Below are 26,067 nucleotides of genomic sequence, written 5' to 3'. Positions count from 1 at the left end.
ATTTGAAAGTCACTATTTGTGTTTTTCCCCAACACCAAAATAAAGGAACACTGATTCAGAAACAAAATTTTTAAAAGTAAAACTGAAACGTTTTTCCTATGTTCTTAATTTAAACCATATCTCAGTTTTGGATCTACTACAGAAGCGGAAGCAGTCTTTTTCAGAAGAGTTTAAATCCTTATGCACAAATATTTCTCCATTTCAGTAATCAGATGGATTTTTTTTTAAGACAGTAAGACGTGACAGGTAGCACATTTGCAGGAGATCAGTGAGTCCCTTGGTTGCTCTGCAAGATGCAGATCTAAAGGCAGAGTGACATCAACCAGCTGAAAAGTGCAGTAATCCCCTGGGACTATCTGTCATGTCTCATTGTCATTATGAAAGAAAAATGGTAAACAAGGAAGCCAGTCTGCAATTATGAATTTATGGATGTTTCTTAATGAGTATCTCAGACCTAGTCAGACAGCTCCTTTTGGAGTATTTTTCAAATTTCACAGGCTATTTCAGAATGGTCCTTTAAAATTGATTAAAAATGCCACCATCATTAGATTATAAGAGGAAAAAACACATTAATATGTTAACACAAATACACTCTGAAAGTCTGGGAAACACACATTCCCTGTAAGTTTCAGACATAGCTCTTTCCAGTGGACAAATAATTCAGGGATGGGAAAAAAAGGGGAGAGGGGGAAAGGGATTTAATTCATAAAGGCACAAAAAAGAATGACCCAAGAGGACTCCAAGGACCAAATTTAATATATTTCTGGTTTAAGCCACACAGACAAAAATGAGGTATCAGAAATCATACATTGTGATTTATGCTAAAGGAATCCTTCAGAAAAATCCCCAATTGCACAAAAAGATAATGAGGATAAGATGATACAATTTAAATGCAGATCACCCAAATAGACACCCTCTCGGTCATTTAGTAAGTCCAGACAGATGGTTCTTGCAGCAGTTCTCTTACCCTGACTATCCTTAAAATCAAGGTAATCACTCAGACAAAGCATAACCTAAAGGCAAAAACCAGCAAACACCCTCTTTTTTAAAAAATCTTTTTCTTAATATTAATTTAAGGATTATAAAAAAATAGAATGCAACTAGAGCAGGAAGAGATTAAGAGAAAGAGAGAAACACTGATGATTTATAATGAGTGCTGGTACCAGACAGGGGAGTAGGGTTGGGCTACAGGTCATATATGTATATGGTGTCTTGGGCTACAGGTCATATACAATATAACACAATATCTTTTTTATGGGAGAGATTTACTTGCATGTCTGTTTAATCCTTTGCTGCATGCCTTGGTATACATACTATCCTTAAGAGATACAGTACAGTATTGTTTCATGTATGGTGTTTAACATTATCCAGGAACTAGTCCACAGTTGGAGTTTTATAATTGATCAGAACATATTTCCCCCAAATAAAAGTAATTTTTCCATGATTTCTTGAACAACAAAGGCAAACATCCACTGAACTACCTGACAAAGCCTTAAGAGCATTCTGTCCATGAAACAAAGAAGAGCAGTTCGCAGGAACAGCGCTTATTGCCATCAGCTAAGATCCGATTAAGTAAAAAAATTTTGTCTGAAAGTACGTTTCATTTGAGTTATGGGGAAACCTGTTACTACTCGCCCGTTTGATACGTTTGCCCCCTTGCAGATTAATCCAGGTGCTGCACATTGCACAAACCAAACCAATTTCAGAGCAGTGTGTCAGTGAGCTTGTAGACTTGAAGCATTCTGGTCTAAGGGCACGAGAGACCCTGTTTCCTCCTCTCTGTTCACTATTTCACTTTGAAAAGTTGTAAGAGGGAGGGAGAGCATGACATTGCAGCTGCAATTTCTAGTCATCGGTGAATCCCCTCCCCTCCCCCCAATATTGTCTCTGCAGACCCTCAATCTAACAGACTTCCTAACCATACTCATGCATTCACAAGCTGAGCAGAGCTTAATTGGAGGGCTGTTTTCCTGGCTCAAGCAATTGAAGTGACTCTGACAGAGCCAAAGAAGTGCAGAGTGAAAATAAGAGACTGAACTTCATGTAGTAGTGCTGCAAATCTTTGCTACGCATTATTTTACATGTTCAGGTCACCAAAGCAGCCATTGCTTCAGCTCAGTGTGTCACAAAACCTTGTCACCGTCTGCTTAGGAAGCAATATTGCCCATACAGTTCAAAGACGTGGGGCACAGTGTTGTTCCACATCTATTTACATTTAGATATTTCTATGACAACATGAAAATAATCTGATTCAAATATAAATATTTCTATGCAATACTAATATAAGCAACCCAAAGAGGAGACTGATTAAATTTCAAAATTCATCTTTTGTTATATAATCACAGTAAACACGTAGTGCACAGCAAGAAAAAAAAAATATCTGAAGTATTTCAGGTGAAATTACATGAATTATCAAAATATATGAAGGAATTCAAACATACTTAAAGTAATAATATTCCTTTTAGAATTAAATAAGAAAATTACTACAAATGATCCAAAACAGGACCAGGGATCCCATATTTGTACAAGTGATTTTATTTTATGCAGACCAACATATCACAGTCAGATTAACAAAATATTTGAAGAATACAACATTATAATGCTTGAACGTGGCATATCCCAACTCTTACACAGCATTTGATGCAGGCACAAGTGCCTTACTTTTTCAAATCTCAGATATAAATGGATCCAAGGGTAATCAAGATATCTTCTTGCTTAACAGCTGTAGCAGTATATAAAGTTACCATGCTGCAGATGTTTCTGCTGTCGTTCCCCACACACACACACTCACTTGAGCAAGATAAAGTAGTTAATTGTATAAGTTCCAGTACATTTTAGCTCAAAGGTTAGTTTAAACTGTCTTCATCAGTAGATTACACCAGCACGTTTTACTTTGCTCAGAAAATAATGAGGAGCACTCACGCTGCTGGTTATGTCATCACAGTTCAGGGCCAGTAATCAATGTTTTGTGGGGTAACTTCTGAAATAGCTTGTGGCTGTTCCACACTGTCCTGGTTTCGGCTGGGATAGGGTTAAATTTCTTCCTAGTGCTGTGTTTTGGATTTAGTATGAGAAGAAATGTTGATAACACACTGATGTTTTCAGTTGTTGCTAAGTGCCCTCCTAATCCAAGGACAGCTCCCGTGCCTACTGACTGAGCTAGGTACACAAGATGGGAGGGAACATAATCAGGACAGCCAGCCCAGCTGGCCAATGGGGTATTCCATACCATGTGACGTCATGCTCAGTATATGAAGGGTAGGCGTGATCCAGGAAGTACCGATCGCTACTTGGTTATCGGTCAGCGCGGGTGGTGAGCAATTGCATTGTGCATCACTCATTTTGTATATTCTATCATTATTTATTATCATTATTCTCCCTTTTCTGTTCTATTAAACTGTCTTTATCTCAACCCACGAGTTTTTCTCACTCTTACCCTTCCGATTCTCTCCCCGTCCCATTGGGGGGGGCGGGGGGAGTGAGTGAGCGGCTGCGTGGTATTTGGCTGCCTGCCAGGTTAAACCACGACAGTCCTTTTTGGCGCCCAACGTGGGGCACGAAGGGTTGAGATAACGATAGATCTGACCAAAGTGTGTTAAGACAAAATTGTTATAAGCATCCATTATATTGATTGGTCACAATGTTGATGTATTGGCTGTCAAAGTTATGGGGCTGGCTCTCAATGTTGGGTCATGTAATACCTTGCTTGCAGTATATGTTCCCTTTTGTGCTGTTTATCATTATTCGGAACTGGGCCAAGATTATCATTTTGTTGCTGTTTTATGAGGTGATAAAATCATTGGTCGTAAGTCTAATCTGGTATCTGTACTCAGCGCTGCCGTCATTTCTGTACCTCGGGAACCACCTCTTAGAAATTATTAGTAATTGCACTTGTTTCTCCTCGGAGAATGAATTTAAGGGGGAGACGGGATGGGACACTCTCTCCCACTTGTTCATCTTCCCTTCCATATCGTCAGAAACTCCTTTTTCTTCTATCCTCTTTACAAAGATGTCCACAATATTCCCTGAGAATTTTGAATATCCTTGGGATGCTCAAACAAGCATGTTCATATTGCTATGTCTCCTGAATGTGGTTCAGGCCTTGTTTAGGGTTAAACAACTATTCAGGAATACTGTCCAGAGATCAACCCTCAGGAACAAGAAAAGAGGGAGGGCAAGCAGCAGTGCCTCATCAGGGCGGGCGGAGCGGCGAGTCTCGGGGGCGGCTACAGACACGGTGGCTACTCAAAACCCCGCGACAGGCACTGCTGCTACTCCAACCCCCACGACAACCCCTGTGGCTACTCAAACCCCGGCAACAGTCACCGTAGCTTCTCCAACCCCTGCGACAAGCACTGCAGCCACTCAAGCTCCGGCAACAGGCACTACAGTTACTCCAACCCCCATGACAAGCACTGCAGCTACCCAAACCCCAGCAACAGGCACTACAGCTGAACCAGAGGACCAACCCTTGCTGGTATCCGTTGCCCCTGTACAGAAGAGGAAATCTTGGAAGCGGAGATCAGGTCGTTTAGAAAGGGATGATGAAAGACCAGGGCCATCACGAGGAGGGGAGGAGGAAGAGGAAGAACTCATAAACGAGACGGAAACCACCCGATCCCTATCCCTGAGTGAGCTGCGAGATATGCGGAAAGATTTCGGCCGTCGTCCAGGCGAGCATATTGTTACCTGGCTGCTCCGATGCTGGGATAATGGGGCCAGTAGCCTGGAATTGGAGGGGAAGGAAGCCAAACAGCTGGGATCCCTTGCTAGGGAAGGAGGCATTGACAAAGCAATTGGAAAAGGGACACAGGTCCTCAGCCTCTGGAGGCGACTGCTGTCAGGCGTGAAGGAAAGGTATCCCTTCAAGGAAGATGTTATATATCGCCTAGGCAAATGGACCACTATGGAGAGAGGTATCCAGTACCTGAGAGAATTAGGCGTGCTGGAGGTGGTTTATAGTGACCTGAACGACGACCAAACGCCCAAAGATCCAGATGACGTCCAGTGCACGCGACCCATGTGGCGGAAGTTGGTACGGAGCGCACCAGCATCGTATGCCAGCTCGTTGGCAGTACTGTGCTGGAAAGAGGAAGAAGCACCAACGGTGGATGAGGTGGTTAGCAGACTTCGGGATTTTGAAGAAAACTATCTCCTCCTCCCTTGTCTCGGCTGTAGAGAAACTGTCCCGAGAGGTCCAGCAACTCAAAGACAATAGGTCCTATTCTCCACCTGTACGGACCAGTATCTCAGCCGTTAGGAGTCAGCGTTTTACTCCTCAAGAGAGAGGATATCGAAAGTACACACCACGGGGCACCCTGTGGTTTTACCTGCGTGACCACGGAGAGGACATGAGGCAGTGGGATGGAAAACCTACCTTCATCCTAGAGGCACGTGTACGTGAGTTGCAAGGAAAAACAATCACACAAGGGGGTTCTCCCAGGAAAAATGCTGCTCCAGTTTTCAGGAAAACCCTGTCTCACGACGGTCCAGTTTCCAGTGAACAGTTCCCCAGACAGAGTAGAAGGGCTGATCTTACTTTGGACTGTAATGAAGGAATTCTTGACTCACGTTTGCAAGAAGTGAGAAGCGGATACTATGACCAGAACTAGAGGGGCCCTGCCTCCGGCCAGGTGGAGGAAAGGGACAACCGGGTTTACTGGACTGTGTGGATTCGATGGCCTGGCACATCAGAGCCACAGGAGTATAAGGCTCTCGTAGACACCGGTGCGCAGTGTACCCTGATGCCATCAGGCTATAAAGGGGCAGAACCCATTTGTATTTCTGGAGTGACAGGGGGATCCCAAGAGTTAACTGTATTGGAGGCCGAAGTGAGCCTGACCGGGAACGAGTGGCAGAAGCACCCCATTGTGACTGGCCCAGAGGCTCCGTGCATCCTTGGCATAGACTACCTCAGGAGAGGGTATTTTAAGGACCCAAAAGGGTATCGGTGGGCTTTTGGTATAGCTGCCCTGGAGACGGAGGAAATTAAGCAGCTGTCCACCTTGCCCGGTCTCTCAGAGGACCCTTCTGTTGTGGGGTTGTTGAGGGTTGAAGAACAACAAGTACCAATCGCTACCACAACAGTGCATCGGCGACAATACCGCACCAACCGAGATTCCCTGATCCCTATCCATGAGCTGATTCGTCGATTGGAGAGCCAAGGAGTGATCAGCAAGACTCGCTCACCCTTCAACAGTCCCATATGGCCAGTGCGAAAGTCTAATGGAGAGTGGAGACTAACAGTAGACTACCGTGGCCTGAACGAAGTCACGCCGCCACTGAGTGCTGCCGTGCCGGACATGCTAGAACTTCAATACGAACTGGAGTCGAAGGCAGCCAAGTGGTACGCCACCATTGACATTGCTAATGCCTTCTTCTCCATCCCTTTGGCAGCAGAGTGCAGGCCACAGTTTGCTTTCACTTGGAGGGGCATCCAGTACACCTGGAACCGACTGCCCCAGGGGTGGAAACATAGCCCTACCATTTGCCATGGACTAATTCACACCGCACTGGAACAGGGTGAGGCTCCAGAACACCTGCAATACATTGATGACATCATCGTGTGGGGCAACACAGCAGAAGAAGTTTTTCAGAAAGGGGAGAGAATAATTCAAATCCTTCTGAAAGCCGGTTTTGCCATAAAACAAAGTAAGGTCAAGGGACCTGCACAGGAGATCCAGTTTTTAGGAATAAAATGGCAAGACGGACGTCGTCAGATTCCAATGGATGTGATCAACAAAATAACAGCCATGTCCCCACCAACTAGCAAAAGGGAAACACAAGCTTTCTTAGGCGTTGTGGGCTTTTGGAGAATGCATATTCCAAATTACAGTCAGATCGTAAGCCCTCTCTATCAAGTGACCAGGAAGAAGAACGACTTTAGATGGGGCCCTGAGCAACGACAAGCCTTTGAACAAATTAAACAGGAGATAGTTCATGCAGTAGCCCTTGGGCCAGTCCGGGCAGGACAAGATGTGAAGAATGTGCTCTACACCGCAGCCGGGGAGAATGGTCCTACCTGGAGCCTCTGGCAGAAAGCACCAGGGGAGACTCGAGGTCGACCCTTAGGGTTCTGGAGTCGGGGATACAGAGGATCGGAGGCCCGCTACACTCCAACTGAGAAGGAGATATTGGCAGCATATGAAGGGGTTCGAGCTGCTTCGGAAGTGGTTGGCACTGAAGCACAGCTCCTCCTGGCACCCCGACTGCCGGTGCTGGGCTGGATGTTCAAAGGGAGTGTCCCCTCTACACATCATGCAACCGATGCTACGTGGAGTAAGTGGGTCGCGCTGATCACACAACGGGCCCGAATAGGAAACCCCAGTCGCCCAGGAATCTTGGAGGTGATCACGAACTGGCCAGAAGGCAAAGATTTTAGCATATCCCCAGAGGAGGAGGTGACACGTGCTGAAGAAGCCCCACTGTATAATAAACTACCAGAAAACGAGAAGCAATATGCCCTGTTCACTGATGGGTCCTGTCGCCTTGTGGGAAAGCATCGGAGGTGGAAAGCTGCTGTATGGAGTCCTATACGCCAAGTTGCAGAAACTGCTGAAGGAGAAGGTGAATCGAGCCAGTTTGCAGAGGTGAAAGCCATCCAGCTGGCCTTGGACATTGCTGAACGAGAAAAATGGCCAGTACTTTATCTCTATACTGACTCATGGATGGTGGCAAATGCCCTGTGGAGTTGGTTGCAGCAGTGGAAGCAGAACAACTGGCAGCGCAGAGGTAAACCCATCTGGGCTGCCGCATTGTGGCAAGATATTGCTGCCCGAGTAGAGAACCTGGTTGTAAAAGTACGTCACGTAGATGCTCACGTACCCAAGAGTCGGGCCACTGAAGAACATCAAAACAACCAGCAGGTGGATCAGGCTGCTAAGATTGAAGTGGCTCAGGTGGATCTGGACTGGCAACATAAGGGTGAATTATTTATAGCTCGGTGGGCCCATGATGCCTCAGGCCATCAAGGAAGAGATGCAACATATAGATGGGCTCGTGATCGAGGGGTGGACTTAACCATGGACGCTATTGCACAGGTTATCCATGAATGTGAAACGTGCGCTGCAATCAAACAAGCCAAGCGAGTAAAGCCTCTTTGGTATGGGGGACGATGGTTGAAATACAAATATGGGGAGGCCTGGCAAATTGATTATATCACACTCCCACAAACCCGGCACGGCAAGCGCTATGTGCTCACCATGGTGGAAGCAACCACCGGCTGGCTAGAAACATACCCTGTGCCCCATGCCACTGCCCGGAACACCATCCTGGGCCTTGAAAAGCAAGTCCTATGGCGACATGGCACCCCAGAAAGAATCGAGTCAGACAACGGGACTCATTTCCGAAACGCCCTCATAGACACCTGGGCCAAAGAGCATGGCATTGAGTGGGTCTATCACATCCCCTACCATGCACCAGCCTCTGGGAAAATCGAACGATACAACGGGCTGCTAAAGACAACACTGAGGGCAATGGGTGGTGGGACATTCAAGCATTGGGACACACATTTAGCAAAAGCCACCTGGTTAGTCAACACTAGGGGGTCTGTTAATCGAGCTGGCCCTGCCCAATCAAGACTTTTACGTACTGTAGATGGAGATAAAGTCCCTGTCGTGCACATAAGAAATATGCTGGGGAAGACAGTCTGGGTTACTCCTGCCTCTGGCAAGGGAAAACCCATCCGTGGGATTGCTTTTGCTCAAGGACCTGGGTGCACTTGGTGGGTGATGCGAAAGGATGGGCAAGTCCGGTGTGTACCTCAAGGGGATTTGATTTTGGGTGAAAATAGCCAATGAACTGAATTTTATAATGTCAATTGTTATATGATATTGTATATCATTATTTATATGGTTGCTATCAATGGTATAGCAGTGAAAATCACCCAGATTAATGAAGAATGAACTAACTCCGATGAAACCGAGCAAAGTGCAACGATGATAGAACTGAACGAGTGCAGCAGTACCGAAATGAGAACTGGCTTCAGGATGCAACAGCCCAACACCACACACCATCCTTCTGGCCCTGAAAGACTGTTATGACAGATGGAGCCCAAAGTTGTGGACTAAAAGAACTCAATGGACATTTATATATATATTTATGTGTATATATGTATGTATATGTATTATATGTATATATGTATGTATATGTATTATATATGTATATATATAAAAAAGATAGTGATGATTAATTGAAAGGTATTGAAAAAGGTGAGACCTAAGCATAACGTAAATGGTATGGAATAAGGGGTGGATACTGTCCTGGTTTCGGCTGGGATAGGGTTAAATTTCTTCCTAGTGCTGTGTTTTGGATTTAGTATGAGAAGAAATGTTGATAACACACTGATGTTTTCAGTTGTTGCTAAGTGCCCTCCTAATCCAAGGACAGCTCCCGTGCCTACTGACTGAGCTAGGTACACAAGATGGGAGGGAACATAATCAGGACAGCCAGCCCAGCTGGCCAATGGGGTATTCCATACCATGTGACGTCATGCTCAGTATATGAAGGGTAGGCGTGATCCAGGAAGTACCGATCGCTACTTGGTTATCGGTCAGCGCGGGTGGTGAGCAATTGCATTGTGCATCACTCATTTTGTATATTCTATCATTATTTATTATCATTATTCTCCCTTTTCTGTTCTATTAAACTGTCTTTATCTCAACCCACGAGTTTTTCTCACTCTTACCCTTCCGATTCTCTCCCCGTCCCATTGGGGGGGGCGGGGGGAGTGAGTGAGCGGCTGCGTGGTATTTGGCTGCCTGCCAGGTTAAACCACGACACACACAAAACCTGATTTGGCTCCATTTTCACTTTGGTTGTTGCAATTATATTTTCAAGTTGAAGACAATAATAAAGATGGGCAATTTTTGCTGCAACAAACCGACTATTTTCTTCTCGTGGTACCAGGAAACAAAGCTATGAAGATATATCTGCTATTGTCAAAAACTCAATCTTTTAAAGGAAAATTAATAGTACCATTCCTAAAGGAAGTTATAATCAGCATCCATACCAAGTCTTATGAGTCCAGGATTTTAGAAAAATGAAGTTAAGAGTCTGTAGCAGCTAAAGCAAAAACTTTGTATTACAAGGCATCAATATTTCTCCATTTTCTCCTATCTTGGATACAGAATTATATTTTCTTGAACTGCTGGTATTCACTTTATTAACAGCTTCCAGAAATATCTGCTAAGAATCATTCATATTGTGTGGGGTTTGGGTTTTTTTGTGGGGGGTTGTTTTTTTGTTTGGGTTTTTTTTGTTTGTGTTGGTTTTTTTTAATAGTCACCATAAATCAGGCTCTACAATGGTAAATGTACACATAGTGGACACACTTAAGTTCTACTGGCTTGAGAAATAATACAGTTAAAGAGTTTCCAGCACTGGCATTTTTCCCCCTCAGAACAGGTAAAATTATTGCAGAATGGTAGGAGCTGTGCACTGTCTGATCTTCTTACTTAAATCAAAACCTTTATTCCTAACTTCAAGAATGATGAACAACTTGCCGAAGGCATATGACTAAGGACTCGAGACAAACCTTATAGGGAAAACCTGCCTCTACAGTTTTTTGTTCACTTTGACTTAATCAAGCCACAGAGAATGTTCTTGTCGGAGATGAGCATGGTCTTTGCAGACACAGAGCATCATAAGAAACAAAAGCAGAGTTACCGAATGGAAACTGTCTAGACAGTCAGCAGAAACTTGAGCATTAGCAGGAGGCATCAGCATGCCTCTGAGCCATGACAAGAGAGGATTTTGCTCTTTCCCTAGAGAGACTCCTCTCTTGAGCAGAGTTCCCACCTATGAACAAAATGTATAATCACTCCACAACCTTCTAAACTGCTCTTGTCAGGTCGTACCTGCTGTGCAAGCTCAGGCCCTGCGTGCAAATGATCAAATCCCCATTTTGAGGACACGGCCACAACATTTAACTACTTGTGCCACGTAGCTTGGCTGCTGCTACAGCAGCATGCATGGAGTAAAAGAGGGGGAAGCAGAGGGCTCTAGTTTCACATCCCACCTTTGCTCTTGTTTGGAATAAGGGGATGATAATACAATGATTCCTGAATGTCCTAAAGAAGGAAATCTAACAGTATCCTAAATTTCCTAATAACTCAAACATCAGATTACTTCAACTCTAATGATCATTTTTGGTTTATAACAAAGTCTGTAACTTAACAGCAGTGGAACCACATGGAAAATAAACTGAGAAGAATGTTGATCTTTAAAAACTTTAAGCAAATAAGTATAACTTGATTCTGTTTTTATTTTTGTTTCTCCTCTTTTTTAAAAAAGGCCAGTTGGGTTTCCATGAGTATATTTCTTTTGCAAAAAGTGATTCTACGGATGTTTATAATTTTAGGAAAGTAAGAGTGTTACAAATCAGGCTTGGGAAAAATCTTCATAGAGTGTTTTCACCAAGTGCATCACAGAAACATTTTAATATTGACTCTTCAACTATAAACTATAGGAAGTATCAAGTGCATTAGCTATTTCCTGCTGGTACCTAAAGTTTAAACATTTGTGCACAGAATGAGCAATCTGTCAATCAGCTGACTCTACAAAAATTGGTTTTGGGTAGATTGCTCTGGTTACAGGAACCTTATTCAATATAATAGTGTTTATGTACATTAGCATAATATTTAAATATATTCAAACTGGTTTTCTTTTAATCTGAAAAACTCAGCAGCTCATTACCACTGGCAGTTAAAATGATCCTAGACTCAGTGGCAGCATGCCTAACCTCAAAATCATTGAGGTTCATTGCAGCAAGCAAGCCTCTAAATCTCCAGTGTCCAGTGGGGACAATCAGAATTGTGCTGATTGAGAGGAAACTACAACAAGGATACAAAAGGGTCACCACACCTAAACAAACATTGCAGCTGAAGGTAATTTCAAACTTTCTATGTTTTGTAAACTACAGATTTCTTTTTCCAAGGAAAAGCAAAATGAGATTCAAGTCTTTCAATTTATTTTCTCTTAAATCATCTGGTTTTCTAGTATTTATTCTTCATGCTTTGCCAAGCAATATTATAATTTACAGAAGTTTTGCTGATAGAAAAAAACCTGGAAGCCCTCTCCAATGCCAAGCGACAGCAGTTTAGAGAGTTTAACTGGTGAGTAGTGTACCGATCGAATACCACAATGCAAATTTTTTTCAAAATATTTAGGACAAAGATTACTTTTGGAAATGGTAATGTTTCCTAACAAATCAAGCGTTTCAAGAACAGACCACCCAAATGTATTATCATAAAAAGATGTCAGTTACTTAATTACAAGACAGAACAACACATTTCTACTTTTTTTAAAAAAAAACAAAATGCATCCTCTCTAGAGAGTAAAAGGTTTACAGCAGGAGGCGGGTTGAATTAACTTTGCTAGTAACCAACTTTCTCATGTTCCAGTTATTTTGGAAATAGTTTAACTTGAACCATGATAATGTACACGTAACACAAGGGAATGAAAACATTACCCCTTTTCCGCATCTGAAATGGCTTTACTGAGACCACCTACAGTGACTTAAACTGTGTGTCCTTCCAGCTAAATGTAAAAATACTTGTATTTGTTCAACTTATTTTATATCATTTCAACTTCCCCACACAGATTGGTCAAGAACTACTATATTTCTGCAGTCTGTGCAAAAAGTGAGACATTTCTTGGGATATTTCAAAGATTTTACAACAGACTGCTTAAATATTAGATATCTCAGATTCTCAACCAGTCTACTTTGAGAAAACATACAACAGAACATTAACTAACTAGTAAAATGTGAACTAGAAATAATTTACATAAAAATTAATCTGCATCATGATGTGCTATCCTTTATTTACGTCAGTCTAACTCCCAGCAGTCAGCCATTCAGACCAGGTCTCCTACCTTTTAATGCAAATAAACACAGTTCTTATTAAGACTTTATAAGGTCTTCACAAATGCTGCCTTAATTTACACATATATTACTAAACCTCTCCCCCATATCTTAATTGTCTTTTAAAATGAGTAAAAATATTTTGCTAAAATGTATGCAGTCATAACATGTCTGAATGTTTAGGGAGGTATCTATCAGCAACATGCCTTAAACATCGGGATAGCCTAGTGAATATTAAACAGACATGGACTGTATTTTTCTATTCAAGAGCAAAGTGCTGAAACAACTACTTTGTACTTCACTATCTATAAGCCATATTGTGTGTTCATCAACATTTTACAGAATAGTAAATTCTACTAAAGAGGCTATCAGCATCTGATGAGAAAGCAATGTGTATTGGCAATCCATTAGAAAAGGGTAACAAAAGGACAAAGTATTTAAACAACTGAATTTCACAGCAGATAACTTTAGTGGGTGTCATAAAATGTGCTATATCTGTAAAAACATGAACATACTGAAGGGGAATGTGGAATAAAACTGGATCAGAGGTGCTCTGGCAGAGAAAGCAGGGAAAAAAAATAGGGATTTTGTAAAAGAATTCAGCCCTGGTCATCCTCCTCTTCTGGGCGATTACCCTACATTTCCTTCTGGGGCTGTGACAAGATCTTTGGTTTTTCTTTCTTTTTTTTTTTGTGCTGTAAGACTACCATTTATTTTCACATATTCAATGGATGACTATGCACTTTTCATGGATGGCTGTGCCATTGGTGTACTTTTTATGTGAATCTGAATTTGAGGGGATCCTATACCTCATCTGAAACTAATCTACTGTGCAAAGAAACTTCTATTTATCTCCTCTCTGCACTAAAACTGTTTAAACCAGATGTGTCAAAGTTATTCTGCAAAAAGGGGCTGAATTCCATGTTTAATTATGCCCCACAGAACAGGTCATAAACCTCGTGCTATCACTGACAAACTGTTTTTGATACCACTTGAAGAGGAGCTTCTTTGGCCCAATAACTACAGAAAACAGACCTATACAAATGAAAAAAATGTTTTAGCCTTGCTTTGTAAACACAGGGAAAATAATCGGGGGGGAAAACTGTATTAGATGTTAACGCAGTATCGACTGGCAAACAGTTGGGTAGTATAATGGGATAGAAAACAGCTAACAATGCAGAAGCAGAACTAGCTCAAATTTTCACTTCTTGGGAGGTATCCCATTTGCCAGTTTCTGCAACAGAGTGACTGAAAGAAGTTCCCACCCTTCCTGCGTGACAACGCAGTGTGGCTGCACCGTAAAACGGATCATGGAGCCACTCTAGAACAAACATCTCTCTCCGAAAAGAGAGGAGGATGCAGAATTTCAGTGATTCTGTTTACAGCAGACATCTCCATCCGGCACCTCCAACAGCAGTGTTAGTGCTATTGGGAATGCAAATTTGCAGCTTGGGAAAGAGTAAAAATTGGCCAAGGACAGGGCTGGGGGGGGGAATCAAGCTGCCTTTTTAAATCCAGTATGTAACAAACTTTCTCCATCAACCTTTTCAACCCATGCATCACTTGAATTGTTTGAGAATTTTTCATGCCTCACTGTAGTACATAGTTCCCAGTTGACCAGCACTACTTCATACCTTATTTGCTGTTGACAGCCTCCCCTAAAATGTGCTTATTCTTGAATTATTGGCTGGTTCACAAAAAACAAAAAAGATATTTCTGCAGTGAATATGACCATTTCTATTATCTGTACTACAGTATCACATGAACATATGAACAAAAGACAGTCAATAAGATTGAATAAATTGGACAAAATTTACATTGTTAAGATATAAAATTTAGTAACCCAAATGCTGCCTATTCTGGTCATGAGGTCTACTTGCAACACAACTTCAGGTAACAATTCCACTCAACTAGTATTAAAGACTTCAAATTGACACATGTAAAAGAAGAGCTGACATGTAGCATTAGCTTTAACAGCATCCATTCTTGAGATGTTAGTCTCTAAAATCAGGTGGGAACTTAAAGAACAAGAGTTAAGAGGAGGAAAGATGGCTGTACAAATGCTATGATTAGATAAGCTTGTATGTTGAGGTATCTTTGAAAGAACTAGTTTGGATTATTAAACAGACAGAGACCGAGGTCATTACATCAGTCCTTTTTCTACAAGTTATTGGGAGAACATCATCATTTTTGCTAACACGATGTCGTGGTTTAACCCCAGCCAGCAACTAAGCCCCACACAGCTGCTTGCTCACTCCCCCCTACTGGGATGGGGGAAGACAAATGCCATCACTCTGAACGTCCCCCCCTTCCTTCTTCTTCACCCAGCCTTATATGCTGAGCATGACGTCATATGGTATGGAATACCCCATTGGCCAGCTGGGCCAGCCGTCCCGGCCACGCTCCCTCCCAGCCCTCCGTGCACCCGGCAGGGCATGGGAAGATAAAAAGTCCTTGACTAGTGTAAACATTACTTAGCAACAACTAAAACATCGGTGTGTTATCAACATTATTCTCATACTACATCCAAAACACAGCACTATACCAGTTAATAGGAAGAAAATCAGCTCCATCCCAGCTGAAACCAGGACACATGAGTGGTTTGCAAGACCTTGAATCTTAAAATACTGCTTTTCCTGCTTTTTGAACACTTTCTACAACAAATCCTGTGACTTGGGCTGGTACAATTTAAACATCTCCTGTGTTTTGAAAGCTTTCTATAGACCTTTCAGAGGCAATGCTGGCTATTGAAATCCTTACTTGGCACCTAAATAAAAGCCTTTTGCTTTTCACCAAGTGGGACACAGTCATGCCATCCCACTGTCTCTCTAGTTTCAGTGTTTGATCCACAAGCTACTCCCTGAGACATTCTGCTAATGGCAGAAAACTATATGCTACAACACTGAGACAGAAAAGACTAGGTAAAAATTACCTTAGGAACAGCAGAAAGAACAGAGAGAGAAGCACAAAGTATTGCCGAGGGTTACCCTAAGACTTCATGCAAGCACTATTGCCTAATGTACATCTGTGTAAGAGAACCTTTCACCCAAGTTCAGGAGAGCCTTCAACCTGAACTGAAATTGATAGCTTCAGCTAGGCATCCCTCAGACAGCATACCCCTTTTGCCTGCAGTTTGCCACAGCTAAACTGTATCATTCAGGTATTTGCTATATACTATAGCAAGGCATGAAAAATTCTCAGTTTAAAAAAGTGATGCATGGGTTGAAAAGGTTGAGGGAGAAAATTTCAGTTACGTACTGGCTTTTTACCGAGATTGAGACCTGTGGCCTGGCAGAGCACCTGCCTCGAGCAGAAAATTTTGCCTATAATTCACTGGTAGGAATCACAGATCCCACAGAGGTTCTGCTCACAGGGGTCAGAAAGCCCCAATAAGGAGAAACAGGACCTCTGGAGCTCACACAGTCCATGCTCCTGCCTGAAGTTATGCTAACAGCATCACCAGGCAGGCCAGCCGTGGCTTTATTTCCACGAGTCTTGAAAACCTCCGAAGAGAGACTCCACAACCCCTCTGTCCCAGTGCAGCCATGCTCTCCTGGGGGAGATTTCCCTCCTGATGCCCAGCCTGAGCCATCCAAACAACAACTTCTGGCTATTACTCCTTACATCATGTCACCTGGCTCCACTCAGAAGAGTTTGACTTCATTATCTTTCTAACTGCTTCTCAAGCTATTTTGATCGCATTTTAGCCTTCTCTTTGCCAGACTAGAGAAGCCCAGCTCCCTCGCAGCCTCTCTCGGTAAGAAGGTGGCTACAGGCCCCTGGCCACCTCAGCAGCTCACCACTGGACCCTCCCCAATTTCTCCACATCCCTGCTGAACTGGGGACCCCCCTCAACTGGAATGCAGTATCCACAGAGGAAGACGAAGGGCACAGCAACTTGCGTATGGCTCTGCAGAGCTGCTGCTAACACCCAGAACAAAATTTGGACAACCCACTCATGGTGCTAATCACTCGTGTGCAATCTGTGCAATGAAAATGTAACCAGAGAGAGATCCAGATGGTAGTGGCTAGAACTGAAATGTAATTAGTTCAGTCAATACAGTAGTGTATTTTTAGATCTTCCACTAGTCAAAACAAGAGATGTTGCTCAAGCAAATTTAACATTGCCTAAAAAAAAGATTGCAAAAACTGTATGCATGTTAATTCTATAGAGACTTTTTTCTGACAACTTAGGCAAGAGGTGGAAAGCATATTTTAATTCGTACAATGAATAAAAGTAAGAGCAGTGCCAGAAAATATGATTTGGAACAATTTTTGGAATACAGAGGTTCATCTGTTTTGCAAAAGAAAGAATCAGAAGCACATAAGTATAAGCAGTTATTTTAAACTTGCCTATTAAGCAAGGACACCAATACCTAACAGATGTGGTTATTTGCAAATGATTTCAGCAAAACATACATACTACATGACAAGACTCTTCCTCCCCCAAACCCTGATTGAAACCTGTGTCCTGGTAGAGACATGATGAAAATACAAACCTGCCTATAAAACTCAGTATTTTTCTGAGGAGTATTACACTACATATTGAATTAGTGTTGCGGTAACAGTATCTTTCAGATTATTTCACAGCAAAGTTGGAATATAAAAAAGTTTAATCTAGATTGTCATTTCCCAGAACTATTTAAACCACTCAATAGAAAACTTGCTTTTGTTTGAATTTTTCTGTCTGGAATAAGAAAAACTTTTCAGACTCCAAAGGATCTCTTTTCTAAAAACACACCTAATTGTTTCCAAATACACCTCAGAATACTGAGGAAACCCAAACCTTTGCAAAGCGGTTTAAGCACCATGGATTTGATTATCATTGACACATAACACCCATTACATTGTGTAGCACTTATCAAAACAGACCCAAACAAACATATTAAGAGTGAAAACACAAGAGGAAAACATCATGTGGGAGGAAAAGAGAGGAAGGAGAAACCAGCCAAGTAACAAATGGCTATTTCATGTCTCTAGCTGCATAACTGCCAAATTTCAAGAAGCAGCAGTCAGGGAGCAGGGTATGAACTTCCAGAAGAAGGGCAGCTAAACTGAAGATCTCTATCAGCAGTCCATCACAAGAAAAAGGTATTGTAAGGAGAGGCAGTAAGGCTCATACAGGAGAGCAAGCAATCTGGTTAAAAGCTAGGTGAGCACTTCCTAATTATAAAACAATACAGTTCTTAACCTTGACCTTTCTAGTTAACAAAAATATGTGCAGTGTTTGTTTTGGGGTTTTTGGTTTTTTGTGGTTTTTTTGTTGTTGTTGTTGTTGTTGTTGTTGTTTTTTTTTACTTTGCTGTATTTAGGGTACCATAGGACCAACACCAGGAGAAAAAAAACAAACTACCCCATGGCCCTAGAAAATCAGACAAGGCAGTAAGGACCTGGGTTCTCCATTTCAAGAACTGCATAGGGTAAGCTACGGATGTTTGGTTAGGTTTTGTGTTATGTTGCATTTCAGTGGTTAGAAAACTTCAGTGGAGCGGTGAAGAGTCCCACTGGCTCAACACAGAATAGCAGTGGTAGCCAAACAGTGATAAACCACTTTAAGATGTCCGGTGCACCACAACAGAGTTGTGTTTCAATGACATCAAAAATATATGGCAAACTGACCATTAAAATCATTCATTCAAAATGCATTTGACAGTTTTTCATGGGGCCAGTCTTAAGATCATGGATTTTTATTTATTTATTTAAGCATTTTTGAGAAGTTACAAACCCTTTTGTATGTAGGCTGAACATATGATTGCTTTCTAAATTACTGCAAGCATGGTTCAACTTTTGTTTTGTTTTTTCATCTTTTGCTTTCACTTTTTGCCTAAACAATTTTATTAAATATTCTTAGCTTCTGCCACCTTCTACCCACATTGAGCAACCTAGGATTTTAAACCAGGGTAGAGTTTTCAAGCTGAACACAGCATATTCTCCACTCCCTAATCCTGCAGAACCTCCTCTGCCTCACATCTGCAGGGCTGGAGAGTTGCCAGTGGCAGGTCTGTTCTTCATGGCACCATTCCTTCGAAGCCTGTAGGGATTTCACTGCAGAAAATTCTGACCATATCTTACTAAAAGCTGATGCCATTTGATGGTAGTTTGATAGCCTGTGCAAATTTAATCGAAGGTCTTGCTTAATTTCTGGAATAGCTGGCATTCTCAGTAATAAAGAAACAAAAACCCTGATTCACACTACCATGATTACTAGCAATTTTTGCAGCTTTGCAGTTCAGATCCAAGGTTGAAGTGGCACAGGAATAAAAACACTGTTTCTCTCTCCGGCAAACTGGCTTTCGAAGTTACAGCTGTACTGGGCAGCCAACAGAAGGAAGGCTGTACTGAATGCCACCTGCACTGGATGACTTCTGGGCATAAACACAGTACAGTTTTTAGGACTAACCACCATGCACTCTCCACAGACTCTAAACTAAGTTTAAAATAATATTTGCATCAAGAGAGACTATAGCCGTAAAGAGAGCTAATTTTATGCTGGTATGGTTGGAATATTGTACCTGAACTTGCTCAGAAAGTATGTACCTTCCTTTAATACAAAATTAGCTTTAGGTGTAACTATTATTTGTATTTCAGCAGAACCTACAAACTATTTCTATTTGCTAGTACCTAAATGTAACAAAAAGATGTTCTCCATGCCCGTGAAGTTTAATTTTAGAAGCCAGAGACAGGTGAGCCAACAGCTGGCTCTCATCTTCCTCCAACCACAAATGGAAAGGTGAAAAGTCCTAAAGAAGGAACAGCCCTAACCTTGTTATGCCTGCTTCTCTGCATTTCTTTTCCCTTTCTTCCACTCCATGCCAACCACCTCAAATCCAGTTACATTCACTGTCTCCCTCTTGAGGGATTAGCGGCCCCTTTCCTTGTTGCTACAAGGAGGTAGTCTTCATCATCAGGAAACTTCTTTCACTGTAGCTACTGTCTCAGATCTGTCTGAGATTACCGATTTTTTGTTTGTTTGTTTTTGCTTTCTGGCAGAACTATACAAGAAGAGAGCCTACATTTTAAAACTTAAAATTCACTTGCTAAATACTGTTTGTGGTTACTCATTTCTTCTGCAAGATTATCGTATTCCAGGCTTTAGCTGCTGCTCCATTTCTACCAGATACTGCAAATTACTAGGGAATATTCTGATTAATATTTTTTGTCATATGAATAAGAGAAATACACTTTTTTTTAATCAGTTCCCATGCTTCATCTTTGCTTTTCACTTTTTGTAAATTAAATTTGGAGTATTTTTCTCAATTTGAACATTTTCTTTATTCTAAATGAGGAATTAATGGTTCTGTCGGTATTAAAATAAAAATTTTGGCTGAACTGCTAGTAACTGAATAGCTGAGTGTGTGTGTACATGTATATATATGCGCACAAAAAGGCAACACCCTGAGGCTAAGTTATCTTTTCAAGAAGATTCTCCCTTATTATTTTTATCATGGTAGAATTTACAAACCTCATTAGAGACTGGGGCCCCACTGTATGATATGCTGTACAGACATCTATTAAGAACTCAGCTCCAGCCCAAGAGAGTTCACAAATCTGTATTTCTCCTACAATGCATATAAAAACAGTGTGGCCATTCAGTTCTTCAGAACTAGCCTGGATAACACCCTTGAGAGCACAGACCGTCGAGCAATGACTATACTTTTGAATTTGACTATCCATATATTTTTTAAAAAGACTAGGTAGCATTTCAGCTTAAAAATTTTTTGAGGAGCACTGTATTAAATGACAAACATCAAATGGACTTCAACACTTTTTATAAAACCAAGCTTGACTAAAAATCAAGCAAGTTTCTAACTGCTGAATAGAAGCAGTCAAAAATCAGTGCTTTTGCAATGGCAAACTTTTTTCCATATGGAAAGAGGTGGGGTAAATGTTTCAGTCCGCTTTAAACTAAAGAAATAAAATTGGCCTCTCATATTATCAAGAACACCACCAAATAAAATAACTCAGTGGGTCTTTTCTATTCCACTCATCCCACGATGTTTCTCAGTGCTGCACATTCACATGACAGCGGCTCGTCTGACACACACACACACTCGTTCATTATTTTGTTTTACTGCATTGCCCAATGCACAGTTGTTAACTTGTACCCATTGCAATAGATGCTGCACATACAAAACAGAAGCTCAGCCCCAGAGCTTACAATGCATGTGTAACAACAGAAACAACAGATGGATACAATATCTAAAAAGGAGGTAAAGCTGGTCAGAGTATTCTCAGCACATATTGGCAGATGACTGGTTTTTTTATATATTATATATAAATAAAAAAAATATATATATGGCAAGTTTCTTTTGAGTATAGAGGCATACACAGAGGATAAAGATGCTTGTTTGAATATTAGGTGAGCAATGGAATTTAGCATCATAAACTGAGTTAGATAAATACTACACTTCACATAGGCCTGCAAATGTTCCTATTTAAACATTTCTTTTCATCAGAAATGGAGTCATGAATAAATAGCTCGCTCTCTTTATATGCAATTTGATTCTACTAGCAACTCCCAAGCAATCATTCTTCTTTTTTCCAAAGTGTAAAAAAAAAATCCAAAAAACCCATGCATCAACAGCATTTATCAATCAAATGGGTGCTGTGTATTTCTAAATATTGCAGTGGCAGTGACACAAATATAAAAAAATAATTTTAGGAGCACATGAACAGATTTGCCACAGTCCTATTGTGATTATTGTTTATGGTGAAGTTACTGACAGATTCCCTCTGATCTGATTTCAAACTTGTATCAGTAAGCTACTGAGTGGGTAACCTCTAGGTATGAATCCTTAGTAAACTGGGAACAGTGTCTAAGGTAAATGCAACACCACTATTCTCAAAACTACCAGCTGAACCATTGTTCACACTCTTGCCATTTCCCAACCAGAAGCAGTACCTCCCATTAAGTTACTGACAAAGTGCTACAGTCCAAAATTAAGTTAATGGCATCAAGGATATTAAAACATAAAGTGTTTGCCATTGAAGAATGTAAATATTAAAATGATTAAATAAATTAGGGGATCAAGGCCACTGGGATTGGAGAGGAAAGGTCTGTCACCTTGCTTTTTCATCTGTATACTTCCTCCTCCCTTCTCTTTTCCACTCATCTCACTCTCCAGAACTCAAGAGGAGATCAAAGGATGCTCCACCCATTGTAAATCAAGCCAGAGACTGCCAGGCCGTAGCACACAGCCAGGGCGCAACTGCAGGGAAAGCGAACACAACTGCACTTGCATCAGCAACAGAGGTTAACCATTTTTAAAGGGTAGAAGTCACACATTCACTGGTTTCACAATTACAAAAATGGAGTCGGTGGTTTAGTAGCCAATAACAACAAGGTTAAAACATATCACAGTATTCACTTTTCTTTTTTTTAACTCAGAAGCCTGTTTTCATTGTTCTAGAAAATTACTGGTTTTTTGAAACCCATTAGTTTTTTTTTAAATGCTTAAATTTATATTCAGCATGATTCAGTCTAATTTCTATTAACGTGTCTGCAAGTGTAACAATATCCTTATCCTTTTCAAGCTGTTTGAATGTGGGGTTTTTTTTCAACATTTTCTTTAAAAGTTTAGCTGGTTGTTTTATAATTTGTCACCTTTTGTCTTCTTTCAGCAGTATGTCATTAAGTCTTTAATTTGGCGTTTCCTGTTGTCTGCAGTGGGATATACACTGTTTTAAATCCAAAGGATTGCAGACATAGATGGTGGGTAAAATCTGTGAACCGTAAGTAAATTCTTATAAGGAACATACAAAAAAAGATTGTTCTTCAGTCAGACTTAAGCCATTACTTTCTTCAAAAGAAGAAAAGACACAAGTTAAGAAAAAGGCACCGTCAAAGACCTTCTGCCCAATGTGCATCTCCATGAAGTTTCCTGCTGAGTGCATATGAATGCACTGCGATCTGGGAAAAGGATCCAAATAGGATTTCAAACACCCAAACATTTTAACTCATTTAGGTATTTCACCATGCTGCTATTCATTCATTCACTGATTTTTTTGTCTTAGTTTAAAGAGATACTAAACAAAAGGAGAAGAGCTCTACAAGTATTTACATTCCAAAACTAAGCTCCCCTAACCACCCCCCTAGTCTGTCATCCCTTCATAGGGATGACAAACCATAAAGTCTAGCCCTATGTTCTTGAAGCAAAGTCACAAACACAGTAAGAGAAAAGTTTGTTCTTTCAAGAAGAAAAATACGAAAAGCAGTTTTAATCTATTATAGCTGCCCATGTTGTTTTGACTATGAACAGCATCACATTCAGATAATAACGTGCAGAGTGAACTGGCATAGGAGTGGGATCAATTTCTTTACTATTTTGGCTCTACTAAGCTTTGCTCTTTGACAATTTCCCAGTCATTAATAGCTTTTCCTGTCCTATCGCTATGACTGGCTCTTATATAGAAGTGATACATTTCACAAAATTATTTTGCAAACAAAACCAGAGGATAAATATTTTACCATGTAAAAAGTAGGCAAGAACAACTCTCAGCTCTCTACAGCAGAGGGGTTTCCACCCGGGGGGAAGCCTGACAGACCCTGCCACCTGCATTGCATTCAGCACACTGCAGGGCCCTCTCGGGAGCTGGTGCGCTTTGGCCAGGGCAGGTCACACACTGCAAACACCAAAACCTGCAAGTTTGAAACCAGGGGCCCAGGAGGCTACTGTGGGTGTTGCTTTTGCACCAAAGGTTTTGTAATTTGCCAGCATAAGAGTAACAGTTGTCAACGTTTTTCCAGGTTTCAGAGCCTCGTCCCTAAACGGATCCCATCTGTACTTTAAAGAGCATTTTCTCCATTTCTAAATCTGTGACACCAATATTTTTCACACAGTACACAACATATGTGCTAGGGTTTGTGTCTTGCCCAAGGAACTTAGAATCTAAATAACATCGTCCCATTGGGAAACTCCAAACTACTTTCTGTTTGTGCTGAACACTTACTGGCACATGAATTCTCTGCTGCTGAAGAGGTAGAAATAGCCCATTTGAAGCAGGGAAAAGCATGAGAACAGTATGGGAACACGCTACTGGAATAACAAGGAAATTCCTTCACGCACAAAAGAATGTATTTAACCCACTTTTTGAAAAGGATTCATTATGATAGCTATTTTGGGTTATTTCTCCTTGTAGACAAGCCTTAAGTGATACCTGTCTTGGCGTACTTCCTAATGTTACATCATCCACCACAATGCTTCAGTCTTTTGGAAACAACTTTGTGGGTAGATCCAGGTATTCTGCATTCCAAGTCCTCTAAGCTCTTCTATACTTCTAATCTATAGAAGGCCTGGTGTATACAAACAGATTTTCATCAAGCATTTGTACAGAAAATGTGAAGTCTGAACATTCCTCTGTCCTATTTTGAAAGTTTTCACTATTATCTTTCCTTCATACAAGGAAATTTTCCACCCAAATTAAAAAGAAAGTTCCCCAGCTTTTTGTGTATTTCTTTTAAACAACAAACATTAAGAAACTTGCTGTTTCAATCTAGGAAATGTGTTTAGAATTTCAGAAACACTTATATAAACTTTAGGTCTTGACTTGAAATTGTTCTATTTCCCCACCTTCATAAGAGGAAATTACTGATTCTGATATAGTAGTTACGTTGCTAATCCAAAACTTAACACTGTGCATTAAATCTATTCTATGATGATAGAAAACATGTGCAACTGTGCAGATACATCCATCAGGAGAGAAGCATCCAATAATTTTAAGATAGATAACAGCAAACACCGGACTCGGGGATGACCAAACAAAAAAAAAAATCAAACAAACTGTAATTTCACACTTTATCAAATGAAGAACTGGAGAATAGGCAAGCAAGATGTCTCTCCCTTTTCAAAAGCAGAAGAAATTCTGCCAGGCAGCCAACTCAAGCCAAAGTAACAGAACATATCACTAAATAACCCTCATTTGTCATATAATACCCAGCATTATCAACATTACATAAAAATGAGTTTATTTCACTTAATTACAAGTTTGAAACTGTTAACATGGAATTGCAACGGTTACTTGTGTTTCAGATATACCATTGAATATATTACCACATAAATTTAAAAAAGCAACACAACCAGTGTTTCCCTTTCTCCATAAACAAATTCAAGAGACATTGGCACATCATTTTTATTTTGGCACATGCTAACCTAAATTTGAGCACACAAAAAACAGGTCTGCTGGAAATGAATTATTCAGTCTCAGAGGATGGTAAGGCCAAAAAACCTAAAACCGTTTATTAGAAAAATCTTCCCAACATGACAAGAAATGGGGCACTGCAGAAAACAAAAGTAGTGTTCTGGGCATCATCACAAAGCTCTTCATGACCTGGTTAGAGAAGATGCTCAAAGGCATGACGTGGGGAGTCTTGACAAAATACATGGAGTCATACTCAATGACAGTTATTATTTTCCTGGCCTGTTCCAGTCTGCATGATTTCCATCTGCTGTTTATTCATTCTCTTCACCTTCATCCACTCATCTACATTTTGTGAGAAATAGACACATTTCATCTCTAGCTGTTTTACACTCCAGCTTCAGTCTCCTGCTTCCCTCATTCAACCCTGAACTCTTAAAAGGCTTCTAAATTTTTCTAATGGCTGTTTTCTACAAGATACAATCTGGTTGCTAAAATGCAGAAGACTACCATAGCAGTCCTAACTCTCAGACCTGATCATTGAAGCTTTCTCTTCTAAAGGAGGTATGTCAAGCATCCAGCCTGTTGGCCACATCCATCCCACTAAACCATTTCATCTGGCCTATAGGATTTTCATGAATTTGTAGACATAAGAAAAAATAAACCATAATACAAGAACGCAAACCCAAACTAGCCAACTGGCATGTGCTCTGTGAATGAACACACGCATATCAGAGTCAGAAGTGGCATTGCCAGGTTCACTTTTCCTCTAACGTAATAAAACTTTCCAAGAACCCATTGCTGCTTCTGGGTCCAAGCTGGCTTGAACATTACTCCTTTGCTGTCCATATTTTAATAAAATCTATTGATTGTGGATCAAACCAGCTGCCAGAATCTTATATCTGTCTCACCATTTGAAACATTTAAAGCTCTTTCTTTCTCTAAAAGCAAGTCTGCAACGATTTAGCAGTAAAGTCCCTCCATATGTTAACCTGACAACTCCACACCAGTTAGCATCCTCCACTCCTGAAATTTCAATAAAGTTGTAGAAGCAAGCACTCAGAAGTGAG

The 26,067-nt window shown here is 41.0% G+C and overlaps 1 protein-coding gene across 1 annotated transcript in view; it reads right to left on the bottom strand.

The window, feature by feature from the left end:
- Window positions 1-821: 821 nt before the first annotated feature.
- LOC142075024 (ADP-ribosylation factor-like protein 15) overlaps window positions 822-26,067 on the bottom strand; it is a 220,056-nt gene continuing 194,810 nt past the window's right edge. Inside the window, exon 7 of the mRNA XM_075136014.1 lies at window positions 822-1,013. Within this exon, the coding sequence (XP_074992115.1) occupies window positions 822-1,013 (192 nt within the window). The remainder of the gene's footprint in view (window positions 1,014-26,067) is intronic.

The sequence above is a fragment of the Calonectris borealis genome, chromosome W (genome assembly GCF_964195595.1).
Source record: "Calonectris borealis chromosome W, bCalBor7.hap1.2, whole genome shotgun sequence".
NCBI lineage: Eukaryota > Metazoa > Chordata > Aves > Procellariiformes > Procellariidae > Calonectris > Calonectris borealis.
Note: the sequence above shows the minus strand (reverse complement) of the source record. Positions and strands in the feature narration are given on the sequence as shown.